The 15427-nt window shown below is 46.7% G+C and overlaps 1 protein-coding gene and 2 long non-coding RNA genes across 3 annotated transcripts in view; 2 read left to right on the top strand and 1 right to left on the bottom strand.

Moving 5' to 3' along the window:
- LOC106723717 overlaps positions 1–2870 on the top strand; it is a 3829-nt gene extending 959 nt beyond the window's left edge. Inside the window, exons 2-3 of the long non-coding RNA XR_001359433.1 lie at positions 36–788; positions 2368–2870. This is a non-coding gene — a long non-coding RNA (uncharacterized LOC106723717). The remainder of the gene's footprint in view (positions 1–35; positions 789–2367) is intronic.
- A 4746-nt stretch (positions 2871–7616) lies between these two features.
- Positions 7617–15059, bottom strand: GLUL (glutamate-ammonia ligase). Its single transcript, XM_005880220.2, has 7 exons — positions 14887–15059; positions 13215–13393; positions 11505–11666; positions 9552–9698; positions 9039–9166; positions 8636–8835; positions 7617–8075 (listed from the first exon to the last, which is right to left on the bottom strand). The coding sequence occupies exons 1-7, from the start codon at positions 14991–14993 to the stop codon at positions 7757–7759; spliced, it is 1242 nt and encodes a 413-aa protein (XP_005880282.1). The 5' UTR covers positions 14994–15059; the 3' UTR covers positions 7617–7756.
- Positions 9895–12422, top strand: LOC106723708. The gene is made up of 2 exons (XR_001359420.1): positions 9895–11350; positions 12097–12422. It is a non-coding gene; the product is annotated as an uncharacterized LOC106723708 (long non-coding RNA).
- Positions 15060–15427: the final 368 nt, after the last annotated feature.

The raw sequence follows: 15427 nt of genomic DNA, 5'->3' as shown, positions 1-15427 counted from the left end.
GAAGACTTCAGTCGGAACTTCTTCCCTGTATGCAGAGTACAGGAGGAGTCCTTGTCAGCAAATGGGCCCTCGGTTGACCATGAAGCGTTCATCTCAGCAGATAAGTTTCTACCTGGGGCTCACATCAAATGATTCTTTCTTCTCTGGATCCATACTTTTCATACCAGGAAGACTCAGAGTCCAGCCAAGAGCTGATTTCCAGCTGCCAGCGTCAAAAAGCGAAAGTCCTCTGTTGCTACAGCACGTTGCTAGGGAACGAAGAACCAGTGTTGCTTTGATATAAGTGTGAAGTGAGTTGTGTCAGGATGTCATTATCCCACATCGCTGTTATGTAAGAATGAAGTAAGTCATGTCATGATGTCATCATTCTACATCTGCTGTCATTGATAAGCAGTCAGCAGCCCATCTGTGGGTCCACTGGGGTCTTATCTATAATGAACACATGGAGAAGCAACTATGGCAAGGGGACATTAAGGCTATAAACACTGAGAGTTTGTGAGGGATATTTGAGACTTTCCGTTTGGGCCAGGTGACCCTTCCCTAACCTAAAAACTCCTCCAAATACCTTTGGGGCATTCTTTCGCGTCTTGGCGAGACATTTCTTCTGGATGGTGGTGATATGCCTCATCTGAAACCGCTAGAAAGCGATCAGCCTGCCTACCAGCACTGGCGTCTCTGTTCCCTAGCAACATGCCCTAGCAACAGAGTACTTTTACTTTTGTGCTGGCAGCTGGAAATCAGCTCTTGGTTGGACAGTGGCTCTCCTGAGTGCCTCCAAGTATATAAAGGTACACATCATATTAAATTTGGACTCTATTTCTTCACCTCCCCTTGCCTTGAACTATAGTGTGATTAATCTGTCATTTGTTGGGAATATGTTATTTCTTTATTTTGCTTATTAAGAAATATTATCCTGCATGCTAGTGGCTTGTGAAAGTCCTACAGTGAACCTGTGCTAGATGAATTACTGGCAAATACAAACTCAGTTACTGAGCATAACTTTTGCTGCCTCCCCCAAACAAAATAAAAACAAAACACCTGTCTTTGACCTCTGCTCCTGATGTCTATCCAACTTCTTGGAAGCGGGCTGTAGTGGGCTATATCATCTTCTGAAATTCAAAAGAAAAAGAAAAAAAGGCTTCCCACTGGGGCTTCCTCACTCACCAGCTCATGTAGTCAGCACGGAGGCTGGGTGAATGGAGACAATGTCTTGCTTGTTTGTTTTCCACAAGGAACACTGAGTACTGCACCACACCAGGCTGCTGCAGTCTCCAACAGGGACACCAATGGGCCCTGGGGTGATGCCTGCAGGCAGCTGGCACTCAGGGACCTCCTCCACAGACTGTGAACTAAAGGCTGCCCCCTCGCCAGTTAAAAGGAGGGCTAAAGAACTCTTCAGGTTGCATAGCCCGTCACGGGAGACCAAGAACATATGAGCAAGAATAAATGAAATGGTCTCCCTCAGTCTCCACTCTCCCCTCTATTTTTTCTTCTCTCCCTTCTCCTTCTCCTTCCTTGCTCTCTTTCCCATTCCCTCTCCATTTCTTTGATTGTTCTCCCCTCCCCCCCCCACTCTGTTATGACCTCTAAGTTGGCTCAGCATCGCTGTTCAAGATCTTAGTTATATAATATGACTTATAAAAGCAAAATAACTCTGCTGCCTGCCATGCCAGGCTGGGCAAAACCAGAGTGAAAAGAAAACACCTGGTGCTTGGCACCTCTCGGCTTCTTGGACTCTTTGCAAGGCAGATCAGCAGGAGAGGGCTTACATGTTCCAAGTGCACCAAGTGTATCTAAGTCTCTCTTGAGACCAACTCAGTCCGAGGAGAAAAAAAACATGTCAGAGACAAGGGAGGGAGTGGGTGTTGGTAGAGAGAAACTCAATGGTTACATAATGTGAGGACTAGAGGAAGAATCTTCCATTCCTTCCACCCTCTGTCACTACCTTTGAAATTCTCAGTCAGCACTCTACTAAAAACTTTGCAATATCCCCATTCATTTAGTAGCCCCTGGAAATGTTTATTGGTTTTTCAATAGTTGTGTAGACAAAAGGGCAGGGACATACAAATATTTTCATACTTCTAGAAGTGACTTACTTTAACATTGTCCCCAGGGTGACTTATTTTAACATTGTCCCTGGGTCCAGATCCTGATTAGGGCAGAAATATTAATGTGGCCCCCTTGGGTTCCCTCCTGGGATTGCTGTGGCAAGAATATGGAAATCTTTGGGAGGCTAATTGCCTATCAATCACACCTGGAGAAAGGTGATTGGCCAGGATGGGCATGGCCACTGGAAGCGCTCAAAATCTAAATATGTAAACTCCCCAACAAAGGAAGTTCAGCCCTTCTTCTTTCTCTTGGCTCCAGGGCCCTGGGCCCTCTTGAGACTCCTGCTGCAGGGGGTGGTGCTCCCCGGTGCACACGTGGCACCCCACCATGTTGGATTTCACACGTGGATTAATGGACTTGAATCTGGCCTGAATGCTAAACCACACCTGGCTGCAACATGGAACAGAAACTCTGGATGCTGGCCTAGTTGCTGACTCTATTGAACACCCAATGCCCCTCTTCAGGACTGGCTTAGGGGAAATGGGACATTGCAATCATGCCAATAAAATCTTCTACCGCCTCTCATCCTCCCGTGGGGGGCTTCTGAAAGTGCTGATTTCAGCAGTGCCCCAAGAGCCCCACAAACAATGGAGGATTCCCACGTGTGTACCCCTCCAGCAGCAATAGGAGGAGTAGAGACATGAAGAGGAAGAAAAGAATTTCCATTCACTTGACCTCTTCATCCATAGGCTTGCACGAAAACACCAACAATAGTGCTTAGCTGGTCCCCGTTTTATTTATTAAATTTGGAGTATCTTGAATGCCTTTCCCATTTAATGTCTATAGAGCAGTATAATGTGGTCACAAGGGAGCAGTTATTCTGAATTTTTATTGAAGTCAGTAGGTCTGCTGACTAGGCCATATGGTGGAGGAGCTGAGCAAGCTGAGACGAGTTACAATCTCAAGACAATGCAAATAAGTCCATCTGAGACCCATGAGAAAGAGGACAACTTGCTGAGGTCCCAGCCACTTATAAAAGCAATTAATCAAATGATAACAGGAAGTGCATGAACACTTCCTCTGAAATATGGGACTAGGATATCATCCACCCCCTTATATCAGAGGGGCTCTGAGAAATGAATTATAGACAAATAGTTGACAGTGCCCAAGAACCTTCTGTCTATAAAGCCCTGGAAAGGGCAGAATTAGAAAGGGTTGGCAGTAGAGCCATGCTTTAACAATAATCGTAACTTCTATGCTCCGCCTCCTTGTTCCTAGTGACAGGCTCCCAACCCAATGAATTTGTTTTTGTGTATAGCTTCTGGAAGAGATATTCCTAAGTTCCTTTCTCCTTTATAAGATACTATAACCTTGGCAAAACGTTCATGTAGGATACCTGTGTTATGTACCTAGTGTGTGTGTGTGTGTGTGTGTGTGTGTGTATACCTAAATATAGTATGTTTATATTGTACATATGTGTATGAGCACTTATCTGAATATTATAAAATAAAACATGACTTAAAAATATATTGTTATTGATTCCAGAGAGGAAGGGAGAGATAGAAATGATGAGAATCATTGATCGGCTGCCTCCTGCACGCCCCACACTGGGGATTGGAACCTGCAACCTGGGCATGCGCCCTGACCGGGAATCGAACTGTGACCTGGTTCATAGGTTAATGCTCAACTACTGAGCCATGCCGGCTGGGCTCAAATATGACATTTTAAAAAATGAGTGCCGGTGATTGAACTACAAGCTATAAAATGCCAGGGCTCTGATCAGCTCCAACCATTTACAGTAGCAATGTACCTGAAGCCTCCGGAATTATATGATGAATTGCCACTTTATATTAGTTATAACTCATAAAGCAACATGAGGCTCCTGGCAGCACACCTTCAACCAGAATTAACCAAGACAGCAGAGTCATTAAAAGCCCAGGGAAACAGAACTTTGCTTAGTGCCATGACTGGGGTTAAAACACAGCCAAAGCACTAAGACCTCTTGTTGGAGGGTTTGACACCACCCGATAGAGTTAGTTGCAGGCATAGAGCTCACAAATCTGATACTGAACAGTAATTTACTAAGCAAGTACTGCCGGCAATGTGACAGGTCTGGGGATACAGTCCTGAGAAAGAAAAGGAGGATTCCTGCCTTCACGAATTTGTCAGAAAGTTCTATTGAGTGATGAGCTTTCTTTGGGACAGCAAGTTACTTGGCAGACTTTGCGTCTTATTGGTATAAGGGCCGAGCAGTAGCAGGAATTACCTAAGAGCAGCCTTTGATGAGATTGGTGAAGCCCCAGAACCAAACGTTTGCTTAGAAACTTCTTTCATCCACTCAGTGTGCCATTCTACCTGGGAGCACCCAGCAGTGACCATCCAAGGAACTCCTAGGAATCTTCTCTTAGCTCCGTGGCATTCCTGTTAGCTTGTGCAGCCATCCTTTAGCTCTTCTCCTATGACTGGCAGGATGAAATGAAGGGAACTTATGTTTAACATGGAGAGTTCCTTTTGTGAATGTTGGCCTCTGTCTCTTTAAGGCTGAAGGCTTGGCTGTCATTGTTTAATCTCACTGATAAAGTTATCATGTAACCCAGTGTCTGTTAAATGAGCTATAAAAAACACCTTTGAAATACAAGAGAAGTGCATTGTGACCTGCAGGTCACATCGAATTCTAGGCAGGAGGGTAGAGAAGGAAATACCCTCGTTGCTTCCACCTAAATTCTGATCATATTACTCTAGAATTCTTTGTCACGTAATCTTCGTCAGGGAATTGGTTTCAATGAGCAAAAAATCAAAGTGCTCAAGTCACTGCCTCAATCTAGGCCTTGCTCTGTGCAGAGTCTACCCCAAGCACTGCAAGGCTGACCCAGCGAAGAGAAGCCGAGAAGACGAAGAGCTTCAGTTGAAATAAGAACCACCACGTAATTTATCAGTGAAACCAGGAAGACACTGATAGGGGGGCACTCTTAATAATCATGCTGAAACAGTAGGTGCAAACTGGGACTAGACCCAGCAAACTCATAGGTAAGATCATCCATCCTACTTTGAAAATCAAATTGTGCCTGGAGCCAACCATCCTAGAAAAATCTAAAAAAAATACCGAAGACTGGAGCAAACTAGTCACCTGCCCAAAGAAAACTCATTTGCTCGCTGTAACAGGCCCCAGTTAACTCCGAACTGACTGAGGACATCACCTTTAAAAACAGTAATATGAACAAAAGTGTGGTGATTACCACTGGCCACAATACCTGACACCTTAGGTTCAAGTGTTGGATGAATAGGTGGTTTTGCTAGAAATGTGTACAACACTATGGAGCAGGAGGGAGCTCCTACCCAGCCTGATGTAGAAATGAACGAAGGCAGGAATGAGCCAGGATAAGGTGGAAGAACTTCCAGGTAAAGGGACCAAGAGCAAGGGCACGGAGGTGTAACATGAGCTTTTGGGGGAATCATAGGCAGCTTGCTGGTCTAGTGCAGTGGTCGGCAAACTGCGGCCCCTTGAGTGTGGCTCTTCCACAAAATACCACATGTGGGTGCGCACATACAGTGCGATTGAAACTTCGTGGCCACACTCAAGGGGCCCAAGAGCCGCATGTGGCTCGTGAGCTGCAGTTTGCCGACCACTGGTCTAGTGCAAGGGAAGGCCCATCCAGGGCATATGTGGGCTGGCTGACCCTGAGCACACCCAGGCTCAGAAGGCTTTAACCAGGATAGCAACGCGGTCAATATTTGCCATTTAGATGAATCACTGGCAGCTGGGCAGAGGATGAAATCGAGACCAGTTAACAACACAAATACTTCAGGCTGCTATAAAATTATGGCAGAGGAGTGGTTCAAAACAACGTTTCAGTGTGATAGGTCAGAGCCCAGCTCTGAGGCCAAGCAAGGGGTTGGAGTGGAGGGTTGTACCCTATTATGTCTCTAGGGCTGAGACATGCCTTCATCCAGAAATGCCAAATACCCAAAGTACAAGGAAGAGTTGTTCAGCAATATGACTCGATTTTTAATTCCAAGAACAGGTAAACTTGAACTTATTTGGCCTCTTAAATACTCATGCCCCCCCCCCTCCCCCTTTTTGGTAGGAGAGGGAATGAGATGGCACCTAGGGATTTAAAAGAAGCAAGTCAGAAGATATAAATGTTAGCTTGATTTAGAGCTGCTCTGGGCAGTTAACAGTTTGTTTACAACGAGGAGTTATCTAACCCTGAACATACTGTACATGGTAATGAGAAGTCGTCATGGCAAAAAAAAAACCACAGCCAGCTTGCTGCCCCAGCCAACACAAAAACAGCCAGGAACAGTAGGGATGAAGGTGGGGTTTGTTTGTTTTTTATTATAAAAGAAAAAAATAACTCCTCAGTATCTTAACGAACGAAAAGGAATATTTCACACTCAGAACAGACACCAGGATACAAAATTACAAGTGTTTAACCCCAGTCTTGTCCCCCTCCCCTCTAGGAGCAGACAGGAAGGAGACAGTGGAAGCAAACAAGCAATTCTGTAAGAGACTTCAAATCCCTACAAATATGATTAAAATCTAAACTGGTTTTGCTTTAAAAAAAATTTTTTTTAATATATCAAAAGGCCTGCTTTAGTGACATGCTAGTCCCCCAGAAAATAACCCAATACCCCCCTTGTCAGTAACATACATGCTCAAGTTGACCAGCCAACTCATAATTCTAAACCCCTGTGCATACACGTGTCTTTATAATCCAAAGCCAAGGGGCTCGGGTGACTGCTATTTGCTCCTGATAGCCGACCCGTGTCCAGAGGGCAGGCAGGGCACAGAGAAACCCTTAAATGGTAGTGAGAGTTTAACAGCCCCTAAGAGCCAACTTTTCAAGCACTGCCACCCTCACCCCCTCCCCTCAAAAGGTGAGCCTTATTTCTAATCAGACTTCTCGCCTCAACTTTGGCTCCCAGCGACCAGAATGGTTTTTGTCCTTTAGAAAAAGCACACAGATCTGCACACCCATATATATAATTTTTTTGTTTTTGCATTTAAATATAAAAATACTACTCTGATTTGTGTTATAAACGGAGGACCAAGCAACGAGAACTTTTTCTTCGAAGGTAGGGCTACCCATCCCGTCCCTTTATGCCGAGCCTGCCTTCCAGCGAGGGCACTCAGTCCCAGGCCAGGGAAGCAGGTCACTGCGAAGGGGTCACAGTTGGCAGGTAAGAGGGCTTCCTGCCCGCACCCCCTTCCTAATTCTCACTTTCATTAGAAAGCTGCTTATAACCTTTTATGGAACTTCCCAACCAAAGGGAGTTTCTAACCTAGTCACAGAGCAAGCCCAGCACTCCTACCCCCTTCAGCTACCTCCAAGAAGAAAAAGGCCCTTCCCCTCCCTTCACAAATACTATGCTCACTGTCCAGATAGCTACGCCTGTTGGACAAACACCTGATTAAGTGAAGCAGTGGTTATGTTTCCCCGCCCCCCTCCCCACTAACACACTAGAAAGCTTCAGTGATAGGGGAAAAAAAGGGTGTGTGTGTGTGTTTGTGTGTGAAGAGACTAAGAACTTGACCCCTCTAACCTGGCCAAAGAAAGCAAGAGATATTAACTGGGCAGGAGGAATAAAAAAAGACCTTGATATTCTGCCCTTTTGAGTTACATTTGTTATGACAATCGAGGGGCGAGAGTGGGAGCGGGATGAAGAAGTAATTAGAAGGAGCTGGATGGCTGCGAGTCTAGTCCACTTAGTTTTTGTACTGGAAGGGCTCATCGCCAGTTTCGTTGAGAAGACACGTGCGGATGAGGGCTTCTGTCACGGCAAAGGGGTCACAGTTGGCAGAGGGGCGCCGGTCTTCAAAGTACCCCTTCTTCTCCTGGCCCACAGACCGGGGAATGCGGATGCTGGCGCTACGGTTGGCCACACCGGCGGAGAAGTCGTTGATATTGGAGGTTTCGTTGAATCCGGTGAGGCGCCGGGCATTGTCCCGGCCCCCCTTGGGATCATAGGCTCGGATGTGGTACTGGTGCCGCTTGCTCAGCCTCTCGATGGACTCCTCAATGTACCTAGAGGAAACAGAGAAGATGAGGGTCCGTCCACCTGTCCCCAGGAAACCTGTCCTTCAGGGGCAGGAGCAGGTACGGATTCAAGAATGGAGTGACTTATCTATCAAAGACTTTTCCCAGTTTCCAATTCACCTCCACATCGCTCCAGCAGAGCAAATGTTCCCCTCGTTCCTGGCCTGTCCCAGTGCTCAGAAATAGTGCCAGACACCCAGTACAGGACATTTGTTGAATGAAAAGATCCCAGACTTTCTCTCATCCATAAGCATGAAGTTCATTCACATGCTTGTACTGTTACTAATTTAGTTCTTATTAAAGATTTTCATATGCCATGAAGCTCTGTCAACTTTCCCTATTGCCACCCTTGAGTTCTATTCCTGGAGTCATTTTGACACTTTTCAAATAGGAACAGGACCACAGGATTAGAAGACAGCTTTTGAAGCCAAGTGGCAAAAGCTAAGGTCCGAACTAAGAAGTCTGGCTTACTCATCCCCAATACATCACGTCCCTGGCAAGTCTTCTCGCACAGAAATAAGACGGCCCCAGCAGGAGAAGGCACTCACTTCAGACCGTTCTCCTCTCGCATGGCCTTGGTGCTGAAGTTGGTGTGGCAGCCTGCACCATTCCAGTTGCCAGGAATGGGCTTGGGATCAAAGGTTGCGATCACTCCGAAGTCTTCACACACGCGGTGCAAGATGAAACGGGCCACCCAGAGATGATCTCCCATGTCGATGCCTTCACAGGGTCCTATTTGGAATTCCCACTAGAGAACAAGAAGGTTGGCCTTGAATATAAAGCCAACTGCTCACCCCACTCACCCCACTCTGAAACCCGCTCCCTTCTCCCTCCTCTAGTCCATCCAACCTTTAAGGTTTTGGGTTAAGGAGGGGAGCATCAGTAGCCCTTGCTACCAAAAAGCCTCTACTTGCCTAGTGATGGGGAAAGCGGTGGACGAGAGCCATTTACCTGGGCGGGCATGACCTCGGCATTTGTCCCTGCGATCTTGATGCCAGCGTACAAGCAGGCCCGGTAGTGAGCCTCCACAATATCCCTGCCGTAGGCTCTGTCTGCTCCCACGCCACAGTAGTATGGACCTGTAGAGGCATCAAGACGAAATGTCGAGAGAGGAAATCCAGAACACCCTCCCTTTCCACCTAAGATGCACAGCCCAAGGTCAGCAATCAGAAAGCTCTAACACTGGCTCTCCGGAATCACTGTCCCCGCCTTCACCTGGCAGTGGGGCAGTGGGGCAGGGGGCTCCTCAGTGGAGCCAAAGGTTTCCCCCCAGTATCAATGGCTAAACATCTATGTTTGGGTCTGGGTAACGTGAGGGCACGGTATCATTCCAGCCAGTCTCAGGGACACTCCCATAGCTTTTTGATCCATAAGGAGTCACTACCATCTCTGGGGAAAGAGACTTTCCTCACCAATTAAGCAGCCGGGGAGGAGCCAAGTTCACCTCTCACCCAGGAGACTTACCTTGGGGTCCAGGGAAGCCATTGGAAGGCCAGCCAAAAGGGTGCCCATCTGTGCCCATGAGAGTATATTCCTGCTCCATTCCAAACCAGGGATGCTGATTGCTCACCATGTCCATTATCCGTTTGCAGGTATATCTTAAATTGGTCTCTAGAAAAAAAAAAAGAGACAACAATCCTTTAGAGCAGTGGTCCTCAACCTGTGGGTCGCGACCCCTTTGGCAGTCGAACGACCCTTTCACAGGGGTCGCCTAAGACCATCCTGCATATCAGATATTTACATTACGATTCATAACAGTAGCAACATTACAGTTATGAAGTAGCAACGAAAATAATTTTATGGTTGGGTCACAACATGAGGAACTGTATTTAAAGGGCCAGAAGGTTGAGAACCACTGCTTTAGAGACATCTGGGCAAACCTACTGAATCTCGGTGCTGGTGGGGAAAAAAGAAGTTCTTGCAAATCCACGCAGCCAAAGTGTTGAGAAAAAGCTAAACTGGCCCTGTTTACCTTGCTGGGTCCCATTGATGTAAAAGAGGAAAATGGGAGATGCTCTAATTAAACACTTGTAGGGAGGTTCCCCCCAAATTTGTTATAATCAAGTCACATGACAGTGGCTCCAGGAAAGTGCAAGTGTTCACCTTATCAGCATGCTGGCCGCCTCGTAAGTAGCCAACGCCAGGCACTTACACTGTCTATTCACAAGACAGCCGCTTCTACAGACAGACCTATTTCTAGTTTCTTGGGCATATAGAACAAACCTACAATTTTTATTGAATCACTTGTATATTGGGAGCCTTGAATTCATTTCGGGTGAGAAGATTTAGTGCTGAGTTATAAAGAATTGGATAGTGCAAAAGAAAAACGTTACGATGAGATGAGCTCAACTGGAAACAATTTCTAAGCAAGAAAGGAACTTTAAAATAAGTAAATACAGACGTACTGACTGCTTAACTATGCCCCAGGACCCATTTTAAGAGGTCTACATTAAGAAAATCCACAACCGAGTCTTCCTAACAACCCTGAGAAGGGTATTAGACATCTCCACCTTTACAAGTGAGAAAATGAGGCTCAGAGATATTCGGTGGCCTGCCCAGGTTACAAGGCAGGCAGCAGAGCCAGGAAACCCATGACTGTCTTGGCCATCAGAGCTCACGCCCTTTACCACAATGATACGGGCTCTCAAAACAAAGGCATTACAAAACTAAGTGACTTGCCAAAAAGTCTCAATGCCAAAGGGTAGCAAGAGACTACACAGAAGTGAGATTTCAGCTGAGTTTAAAAAGATGAATGGCCGAGAACTGGGAACGATAGGCATGCCTGACGAAACCCAAAGGTGCAGTTACAGCAAACCTCGAGGTAAACGTATGTTATCAATGAACCAAGAGGCTCATACTTCAGTCAGTGGACAGACAAGGAAGAAAACAAGATGTCTGGAATGAAGCAGCCACCGATAGTTGATGTCAAACTGCTCTCAATTATTTGCACATATTAACTCATTTAATCCTTCAAACAACTTTAGGAGATGGATTTTATTACTCATTTTAAAATCAGGATAGGGGAATGAAGGATAGGGGATAAGTAACTTGCCCAAGTTCATAGCTAAGAAGTGGCAGATCCCAAATTCAAACCCAACATTCTAACTTCAGAACCATGTTCTTAAAATCTACAGGCGTGCAGGCCGGACTGTGTCACAGGGGACTCCACCAGCAAACGGACTTAGAAGAATTCAATTTTATGCAACCAACAGGAGACCATGGGAGGATGGCCCACTTTACCACTTGGAATGAGGAAGTTCAAGGTGGAGAGATGCACATTCAACCCCCAACTCCTCCCCCTCCCCCCGACTCTTGAAACATTGAGACAGTCCATTACTAATTTGGCAATAGCCTCTCCCTCCCCTTTCTTCCATTCATGAATTGGGGTGGGGGTATCCATATCTATCCTATACACACCTGCAGGTTTGCGGTTGTATTTTAAGACTTCACAGAACACCAGCTTGTTGGGGTCCTTGCGGAAAGGGTCCCGAAACATGGTAGCAGGAACAAGATACATGTCACTGTTGGAGCCTTCAGACTGCATAGTACTAGAGCCATCAAAATTCCACTCGGGCAACTCTGGGGTAAAAAGAGAGGAAAATTAAGTTAAAAACGCACAGCTTTCCAGGCAGCACACAGCCCTTCACTCACCCGTCTACACTCTCATTTCCAGAAAGCCAGTGATGCATGTCTGCCACTATTAATACGCACTGTGACCTGTGCACGTAGCCCTACAGTTCTGAGTTCTAGTAAGACCCATACATCACTTCCTTAACGAAATAACAGTCACAAGGACAACCTAAGAATGATGGTTCTTCCCTTAATCAGACCACTGGACACCAAGGAGACAAATGGAAATATTCTGACATCAGCAGTCAGTCATCATTTTAAATATTGAAATAGGAGAAACAAGGATTCTCAATTCCCCCACTAGACCATCTGTGTTTCTTCTTTCTCTGATTCATCACCCCCTCCCTGACTGGGTCTATGGTCTGTCCTTATTTTATAGATGAGGAAACAGACGACCAGCAAGATGACTTGTTCAAGGATGCTCCCACATCACTTATCCACTTCTCCCACTATGCCTAAAGGCCGGTTTCTTCCTCTCTCCAGCTGACTGAGTTCTCCGAAGGCACACACCAAACTCTTACCTGTATCCCCAATGTCTTTCTAATACCTGGCGCATAGCAGATACACAAGGTATGTTTTATATTATGGTCATTCATTCACTCAAATGTCAAGTTCTCAGAAGAGGCAGCTATCCTAAAAGTAGGTAAGAGGTGGCAGTTGTTCTCTGATCCCTTTTTCTAGAAGGAAGAGGGCGATGGCTTCCCTAGTCTAGACCAAAAAAAATAAAGGCTACAACTCATATAATGACTGTTAGTGGAACAAGTAATCAGATTATTTAAAAATTTCCAAAAGTGGCTCAGCTGGTGTGGCTCAGTGGTTGAGTGTTGGCCTATGAACCAGGAGGTCATGGTTTGATTCCCAGTTGGGACACATGCCTGGGTTGCAGGCTTGGTCCCCAGTGTGTGATGTGCAGGAGGCAGCCGATCAATGATTCTCTCTCATCGTTGATGTTTCTCTCTCTCCCTCTCCCTTTCTCTCTGAAATCAATAAAAATATATATATATATATTTAAAAAAAAAATCCCAAAGTGTCATCCGTTAAAAACACATGAATGGCTGGTCCTTTTAAGAAAGCACTTTAGGGTGTTGACTTCGCATCTAGAACCCCAATGATATGAGTTCAAAACAGTATTCAAAGAGTTTGTAAAGTAGATGTCTCAGTCAGATTAGAGCAATGGTTAACAAACTGGGTTCCTGGGGGGGGGGCCTTAAGCCAACGAAAGGCTACCCAAGTCCGCAAAGAATCCAGCCCCCCTTTACCCCCTCCAACCAGACTTTATTTTTTGTCTTATATATACTGACTTACACACAAGATTTCATTGAAATAAAGGAGTCCATTGTGGCCACGCTTGGAGGCAGTGTAAGAGCTTAATGTTGAGTGACTGAAGTCTGAAAAGCCCTGCCTTAGAAAAGCTTTCCAAACAGAACAATAAAGAGGCCCAATCTAGTGGCTTGGTCTCAGGCTGCCCACCCAGCACAGACTCCCCACTCTGCTCACCTTCTATACTCTTGGGCTCACTGTCCAGGGTCCGGGTCTTGCATCGCAGTCCTTCTCCAGTACCGTCAATCCAGATGTACATAGCTTGGACTTTATCACCCTGAGGCAGGGACATGTACATCTGCTTGATGCCTTTGTTCAAGTGGGAACTCGCTGAGGTGGACATGGTGGAAGTTGCTCTGGTGAGAAAAAGAAAATAAATAAATGAAGAACACCAATTCCAAAAGGATCCTCTACAGGAATCACTCTATAAGGACAATGAAATCAAGAAGTCACAGAGGGAGTGGTGACCCCCTCCCTTCGGAAGTTACACACTTCAAGGGTCTATTTATTACTCTGCTTTCGGGGGGATTAAAGATTTATATGAGACAAAAACCTCCTTATAAGCTTCCTCAAGCTAGAATCTTGAGGGCTAAGCTTTATTTTCTCAGTGTGGCCATGGCAGGGAACTGGTTTTACTTATTTATTTATTTATTTTTATACTAAGACACTGGGGAGGAGGGGAGGGAACCCAAAACAAAAGACACAGAAGTTCAGAAACACAAATTTACAGAACAGACGTGGTCTTCTAAGACAAACAAAATCCAGCCACAGAAAGGCTTGTCTGCCATGGTCTCTGGGTGAGTCTTCCCTTTGCCTGGCATCCTTAGTGGGCATGTCAATAAAAAACCCATTTTGAAGATTCCTCCAAACCCGGGGGGGGGGGGGGGACCCACACCTCACATTTAGATAGTAGGTAGGATAAAACAAGGGGGTTAGCCAGGCTTAAAAGGCTGGTGGCTTCCTAAAAGAGCTGCCGTCCTTATAGTCACCACGATTAAAAAATAGCTGATCCAAGTTGGATCCTAAGATGCACGCAGCCATCGTTTCCATCAGTCAAAGCCAAAATTCTCACTTCAAGGTAAGTTTGAGAATGACATGCTGAGACCTCCACTAGAGAGCTTTTCAAGGAATGAGGGGATTCCCACTAATAAATGAAAAAGACGTGGAGTTTCAAAAGCTGACGCCTGCTAGAAACTGCAAGCCAACACCACAAAACCTCGGAAAAGAAGACACTCTGCAGCCACAAAACCTAAGAGGAATCGGTTCTACTGCTTCCTCCCCCCGCCCCCCTCGGTGGCCAGGGGTGGTTCAAAAGGGAACATATTGTTCTCCTCCTATGACTTGGGCAACTCTGAAGTACAATGACAAAGTTTCTATGGGCAACCGTCCATGTTTACCCAGCTGAAAACATCAGCTTCTTCCAAAATCTTCGCCCTTCCCCTGGGGAAGAGGATCTCGCCTCTCAAGTCGCCCTTTGCCTACCGTCTTAGAAGACTCGGTGGGAGCGTCAAATCCCACCCTCACCCCCACACCCGCTTCTTAAGCTCAGAAGGAACAAATCCCCCGATCCCTTCACAGCTCCCAATAAAAGCTACACAACCCAGTCTCCGGCTTTCCTCCCAGACACCAAGCCCACTCCCTCCCATCAGCCTGGGTGGGGGATGATCTTGGATCTTCTGCTCTTTTCCGTGACACAAGTTGGTCGCCAACAGCCTAGTTGTTTACTGTATCACCTGGTGCCACCGCGTGCCTAGTTGACCCGGTGAGGAGGAACACAGGGTCCTGCCGTTTTGAGCTGTTTCTGCAGCTGCCGCTGGCTGGAGAGCCTCCTCCGGGTCTCCTCACTCACCCCAGCCACAGAAGGTCAAGCGGATCGTTGAAGTTGCACTCTTTGGACCTTCTCTTTTTGGAGTGGCGTTCGTGCCTGTCCTCCTTGTCCGGCTCTGGCTGGAACATGCTCCGGGGCGAGGGAGTCGAACGTGGCGAGGGAATGGAGCCCGGAGAGGCAGCGGGAGAGAACGAGGGAGTCAGAGAGCGATCGTACCAGGACCCGCCGGAATACGCATGCTGGTGGCTCGCGGTCTTCATCGTAACTCGCGATTTCTCTCCCGGGTTGTTCATGGAGTAGGCGACAAAGCCGAAGCAGTTGGGGGGCTGCTCTGAGGAAATGGACTGCTGGTCATCTTCACCTTGCTTCGCTGTCTTCACCGAGGATCTGCGGCTCGGGGAGAATACCCCTGGGCCACCCCCGGGGTAGTTGGAATAATCCACTTTGAGAGGAGCCCTTCCCTACTGAAATGTCCGGGACAGTTGGTGCCCGCCGCCCCTCGGGCCCCCGGCCCGATCTCAGGGCCTGGCCGTGGGGGCCATACCCCTACGAGGCCCAAGGC

Source organism: Myotis brandtii, unplaced genomic scaffold, assembly GCF_000412655.1.
Source record: "Myotis brandtii unplaced genomic scaffold, ASM41265v1 scaffold630, whole genome shotgun sequence".
In the NCBI taxonomy this organism is placed as follows: Eukaryota; Metazoa; Chordata; class Mammalia; order Chiroptera; family Vespertilionidae; genus Myotis; species Myotis brandtii.
Note: the sequence above shows the minus strand (reverse complement) of the source record. Positions and strands in the feature narration are given on the sequence as shown.